At 44.9% G+C, this 6,000-nt stretch overlaps 1 protein-coding gene across 6 annotated transcripts in view; it reads right to left on the bottom strand.

Moving 5' to 3' along the window:
- The window catches only part of FARS2 (phenylalanyl-tRNA synthetase 2, mitochondrial), a 387,381-nt gene that overhangs the window by 131,690 nt on the left and 249,691 nt on the right, over positions 1–6,000 (bottom strand). For all 6 annotated transcript variants that reach the window (XM_029244287.1, XM_029244282.1, XM_029244286.1 and 3 more), the window contains one exon: positions 3,288–3,439. In XM_029244287.1, coding sequence (XP_029100120.1) covers positions 3,288–3,439 — 152 coding nt within the window. The remainder of the gene's footprint in view (positions 1–3,287; positions 3,440–6,000) is intronic.

Raw genomic sequence — 6,000 nt, 5'->3', positions numbered from 1 at the left:
CAGGAACAGCCTGGTGCAAAGGGCTCTGCCCAGCAAGGGGGATGACGCTTTGCTCAGTTAATTAGGCTGCTTCCTCCCGGAATTGGTACTGGGACAGTGGAGGGGATGGGCCAGAAAAGACTTTGGCCAAGGCAGCAAGGGGCGGAGGCGTGAATGTGCGTGTAACTTGGGCTGGGGGGTGGCGGAGGGGACGGAGGACGCAGACACTGGCCAGGAGGGGCGAGGACAGGGACAGAGCCAGGGGCCCAGATGCAGAAGGTCTCTGGTCTCAGACCTGCCTCGGTTCTGAGTAGCTTTCCAGCCCTGACTCAGGTGTATCCTGAATAAATCCCCTCTGTCCTGAAGAGGCCACCATGAGGGACTCTGTCCTGGCAACAAAACAGCCTAACAACCCAGAGTTGTTTTTACAGAAATTGAACGTTTCCACTAAAGAGCGCTGACTCACAATCAGGACTGGGGACGTGTCATTCACAAGGTGTCAGAGAGGAGACAGACACACAGGGCCCGCTATCCTGGCTCCTGGGTAACTCTCCCCAGACCGATGGCCCCTCCCCTCTGAATCTACAGCCCTAGATACGGGCCTCTCATTTCAAGTCGATGAAAGTTACTGAGCCTCAATTACGTGCAAGAGAGCAGGCAGGTCTTGATGAGGTTTAACCAAACTTATTGTACCTCATGCTTTTTGTTGCTAAGTTCATTTCTCCTACGTTATCTGGCTCCGTAAGAACTGGGATCTTGCCTTGTGCCCCCAGTGAAGCCAATGTTTCCTATAACACAGGCACTCAAGAATCAGTGGGTAAATTTGTTTATGGCCTGCCCCTTGTATTTACCATCTGGCCTTCAACAGAAGAGGTCTGCCACCCCCTGCCCTAGATATTTCCTGAGAGTCAGTACGCAGTGGGCCACCATTACTAAATAATGTACTGTTTTCCTCAAGTATGTCCTTTTCCTCAGGGCTGTAAGAGCAAGGTTTACCTTTGGTTGTCCGTAACGAAGATCTGAAAAGTAGTGGCTTAAACAAGATGCTTCTCTCTCTTGTGAAAGTCTAAGACTGAATCGACTCCCCAGTGTCAGAGACCCAGGCAACTTCTGTGCTGTTGTTCCCCCCACACAGCTTCCACTGCCAAGGTCACACCATGGTCCAGAATGGCTGCCAAGGTACCAGCCATTACATCCACATCCAGGTAGAAGAAAGGTAAAGGACAGCCTCAACCCAGTTTTTAAGGAAACTTCTGGAAATGCCACTAAAACCTTCTACTTATAAATCACCGGCTAAACTCAGCTACATAGATACACTTTGCTGTAGAGGAAGCTCAGCAGTGTAGACTTTTAGTTGGCTAGGTTGGTTACATAAAAATCAAAGTCATATATTTTTATGACGGGGGGTGGGATGTTGAGAGAGAACTAGGAATCTCTGCCACAGGAAACTTACTGCCATCCTAGCCCCGTAGTAAGACAGCTCAGGCGCTGGGCAGGCTCTCCACTGCGCCGGGCCCCGGCCTACCCCACGGAGTCTATTTTCTGTAAAGTTAGCAGACAGGTATCATCTGCAAGCTCCAAAACATGTTTAAAATCTGCCAAAGCAGCTGAAGCCAAGTAGAAGCCAAATGGGAGGAAGTGGAGAGAAGGGACAGATGGGCAGAGCTCAGAAAGCACCAGCACGAATGCTTCTTCAGAGCCCAGGGCTCCAGCTTAAAATGCAAAGTCTACATCACCAACAAGGGTCAAAACGGGTAAACAAAGGTAAATCTGTGTGTAACAAGTGCAGATTTGGGGCAGGAGGCAGAACTCCACGAAGAACCTAAGAGATGGATGAGCCATATTTAAAGAGAGGTTGGTTTTTGGCGGTGGAGGGAAAAAAACGCCTTACAGTTGCGAAAACAGCAGTCCTGAGTGACGGCCTTAGCCCCTCCCACCACGCCAGCCCCACCTCAGCCCTGAACCGTGTGCGAAGAGCTGGTTCCGAAAATCCAATGCATTCAAATACGAGTGACAAAAAGGCAACCACACGCACTCCACTGACGCATCAGCCAAAATATGGAAAAAAGATAAAAATGGCAGAAAGCTTACTGACGGGGAAGTCACAGAAAAATGTTGCCTTTGGAGCACATGAAACTTCTGGCCAAACATTTTGCAGTGAATTTTTAAAACCAAACGAAGCAATTTGTTTAAGAAGGAAAAATCACAAAGCAGAAATGACCCCGGTCAGAGACAGGAAGAAAACAGGGAGAATTGAAACGCGAGCTTGAAGACCTCAGAAAAGGAGGGGAAACAAAGGAACTGAAGATGGAAATGGAGTGTGGGCAAGAAGAGACCACAGAAGACCCAGCGTGGGGAGGTGGGCAGAGAGGGTAACGATGGGGAAGCACCCAAAAGGAAGTGGCGGGAGAGAGTTTTAAAACGTTAGAGAGAAAACAGCAGCAGGCAGGGGAGTCAGATAAAGAGGGGCGGGGCACACATGTCTGGACCCCCAAGGGAGGGGTGAGAAGAAAGAGATCCTTACAGACATGATTCAAGAAAAACTCCCTAAGACCCAGGTGGAGCCAAATCTGATTAGAGAGAGGCAAGGATTTACACCCCAGGGAGGGCAGGTCAACACTGAGAGGGGTCCTGCTATTAAACTTTAAAGATAAAGAATCTTTTAGGAAGAAGAGGAAAACAATCAAGCCCGGCCTCAGATTTCTTTAAATCAAGTTAAACTTGAGAAGACAACTGAGCAACACTTACAAGACCCTCACCAAAAAATGGGTGAGCCAAGGATTTTATATCCAGCCAAGCTGTCATCTAGGTGTAAACAGAGAAACACGCAAGAGCTCATGGGGTATCTTGCTCATGGGATATCGTTTCCCCGAGTCCTTGAGCACACTTCTAGATTCACATTTAACTCCCAGGACATAATACAGGTCTTGGCGTGTGCTAAGTGCTTAATAAATATTCAGTGAGAGACTAACGAAACAGCTTTTTCTCCACAAACTGCTCTTTCTGCCTCATTTCCTTGGTACTTGGAATGTGATATGGTAAGAGATCACTTCCCAAAACAATACCAAAAAGCTCCAAGATTATTTAAAACCTTCTGTTTCATATCCTTTGTCTACTAAGGCAGGAAAGATTAAAAATGTATTTTAGAAAGATTTTCAGGAAGTACTGATATGCTGAATGTTAACTACAAATTCCGAATACCTTTGTATCTTATGCACTAGGTTGCAGCAAAATTTTATAACATACTTCCACATGCCATTCGCCACATGTAAATAAAAAAGGATAAACTCAGAAAGTTTCTTACTCACTTTGGATGTTCAAACTTGTCTATAAGATCAACTTTTTCCACCAGGTCTCCACCAATTGTTCGGACTAAGTCATAGAAATCGTTCTCTGTGTAGTTCTCGCGAGGTAACCAGAATGAGATGTCGTTGATCACAGCAGGGTATTTGCTGAGAGGCTAACAAAATGAGAGAAGAAAAAAAGAGATTGGTTAGTTAGTTGGATGACAACGTTTAAGTTTTTCATGGCAAGTTTCACGTGGGCTAGTTAGAAAATGCTGGCAAGACATTATTTCAGCACTTGAATTTTCAGGAACAAAATGAACTTAAAAGATAAGTCAATATTCAAAATTAGCAAATTCCATTATGAATATTATAGATTCTTATCACTCTCATGTGTAACACTACCATATATTATACTCACATTGCCATTAATGTTCAATTTAGTATAAAGCAATTTGAATATATCATATTTCAGTTTTTTTCCATTTGAATACTAGAGGAGAAAAGTCCACATTTAATTAACAAGCAATTCATTAACTTCTGTGATACTTTCAGGAAGCCGTTTTTATAGAGAAATAAGTAAGGGCTTGTCAAAATTGATATTTCAATTAGTAATGTCATTATTTGTTAGTATTTCTAATTATTAAGGGAGTACTTCTAATTATTAATTATATAGGGGGTTATTTTTCAAATTATGCTTCTAAGGATGTGATAGACACAAAGGTAGCCATTCCCCCATTTTATCCCATTTTTTCCAGTTTATTGGGGCTCACTAACTAGTTCATTATATTAGATACATATATTTTTAGAAGTTACCACATTTGTTTACATGGCTTAAACATGTACATCACAAATACATATTTATATATTACAAACACACACATATATATAAGATAGCTGTGATGTAAGTTACCACCACAATAAAAAATGTTTCATTAAACGTTTCATTACATAACTATGAAATCCATACAACTAAGGAAATATCTTCCAATCTGTTAGGAGAACAAGTTTATAAATTGACTTACACCAAGACTGGTATCACCATAAACCCCCTGGTGAATCACTGATTAGAAAAATATAAAACTTTTTAAACGGCAAAACCTCTGAAGAGCCAAGTACTCAAACATAAATGATTATTCAACTTGAAATATCAATAAAGTTGTCAAAAGCATCGGTTCAGAACACACATTTCAAACGAACATAATAAAGCTACCACCCAGGTGCTCCTGACAAAGTACCACAGCTCCTGAAAAACACCCTGTTTTCTTGGAGTCAAGATGCTGTGATAAATAATACGCGGGTTAATGTAACATTGCGAGATGGTGGCAGTTGGGTGGTTACACAGCGCTTTTCCTTTTCCACTTAAGGAACGTGGAGATTCAGGGGTATTCGATAAGAGGCAGGGGTTGCCAAGAATTAGCATGAAATCGCCTCTTCGATGACAGACACGGGAGGAGGGACCCGACTGGGCACTGGTGTCAGGAACCCGAGAACAGCGGTCAACGTGATAGTGCAGTCAGCCAGAGTACAAGACGTTAAAAAATACATGGTATATGTTACGGTAAATACATAAAAACCAAGGAGAAAAACCCAGACCATTGTACTGCAAACCTAGTTCAAGCTAACAAGTGGGAACAAGTTTAAAGTAATGGTGACTGGTTCCTTGCGAACTTGCAAGCAGGGTCGAACCGCAGGCCTTTCACAGCTCCTGAAACGTCCTCTCTCTCACTTCTCTTCTTGCACGTGAATATCTTTTCATCGTTTTTTGTTTGTTTTCTTTTTCCAGTGAAAGCATGTGGGAAGCAAACTCTCAGAACCGACACGGCTGAAATCCCCACTCGTGAATCATCCGGCAAAGCACAAAATTGTAGGTTTACCGTTGTCTCCCCTCAGCGCTTGGAAAATACTTCTCTGTACCCGTTAGCAATGACGACAAGTCTGCTGTCGGTCGGAGCTGCTTCTGCGCAGGGAATCTGTCATTTCTCCCTGGCAGCGTGGAAGGGCTTCACCTTTATCCTGGCAGCTCTGATGAGGTCGGGCCTGCATTTATCTTGGGGTATTCTGCCCGGGACTCAGCGTGTGCTTCCACTCAGAGGGTTCATGTACTCATCCAAGTTGGAAAATTCCAGCCACGACTTCTCTGTCCTCTTCTTCTAGGACCGCGATTCTCCATATTGTGGGGCTTCTCGATCTGTCTTCCATTTCTCTTACCTGATTGATTTTCGGGTTTTAATCTTTACGTATTTGTGCTGTCAGGCTCTCCACAGAGTTCTGGAAACACCAAGGTGACTTCCACTCAGCTTTTAGCCACAGCTAAGTGTGGCCAAAGGCTGACTCTGCAGCCGCTCCGGGCTACGCTTCTCCTCTGAGACCACACACCTGCGCCTTGGTTTTTATGGTGATTATGTTACTGGCAGCTGCCACCCGTGGGTGCGGTGGGCCAGGGACTCACTGGCACTTTCCGTGGGTCGTCCCACTAACACACAGCACGCTCCTGTGACACGTTCACTCTTACTGTTCCCACCGTGTCCACGGTCTGGGAGGATCCCACATGCCGCGATGTGGCTGGGCCCGTGAGCCATGGCCGCTGAGCCTGCGCCTCCGGAGCCTGTGCTCCGCAACGGGAGAGGCCACAACAGTGAGAGGTCCGCGTATCGCAAAAAAAACCCAAACAAAAACCCAAGGGGCTCAGGGGAAACAGCTCAGCTTCTAGTACTGTTTCCAGAAGAAGTCTATC

Source organism: Monodon monoceros, unplaced genomic scaffold (assembly GCF_005190385.1).
Source record: "Monodon monoceros isolate NGI ecotype Baffin Bay Population unplaced genomic scaffold, NGI_Narwhal_1 Super_Scaffold_3, whole genome shotgun sequence".
NCBI classification, from domain to species: domain Eukaryota; kingdom Metazoa; phylum Chordata; class Mammalia; order Artiodactyla; family Monodontidae; genus Monodon; species Monodon monoceros.
The sequence above is the reverse complement of the archived record's forward strand: the minus strand, read 5'-3'. Positions and strand labels throughout refer to the sequence as shown.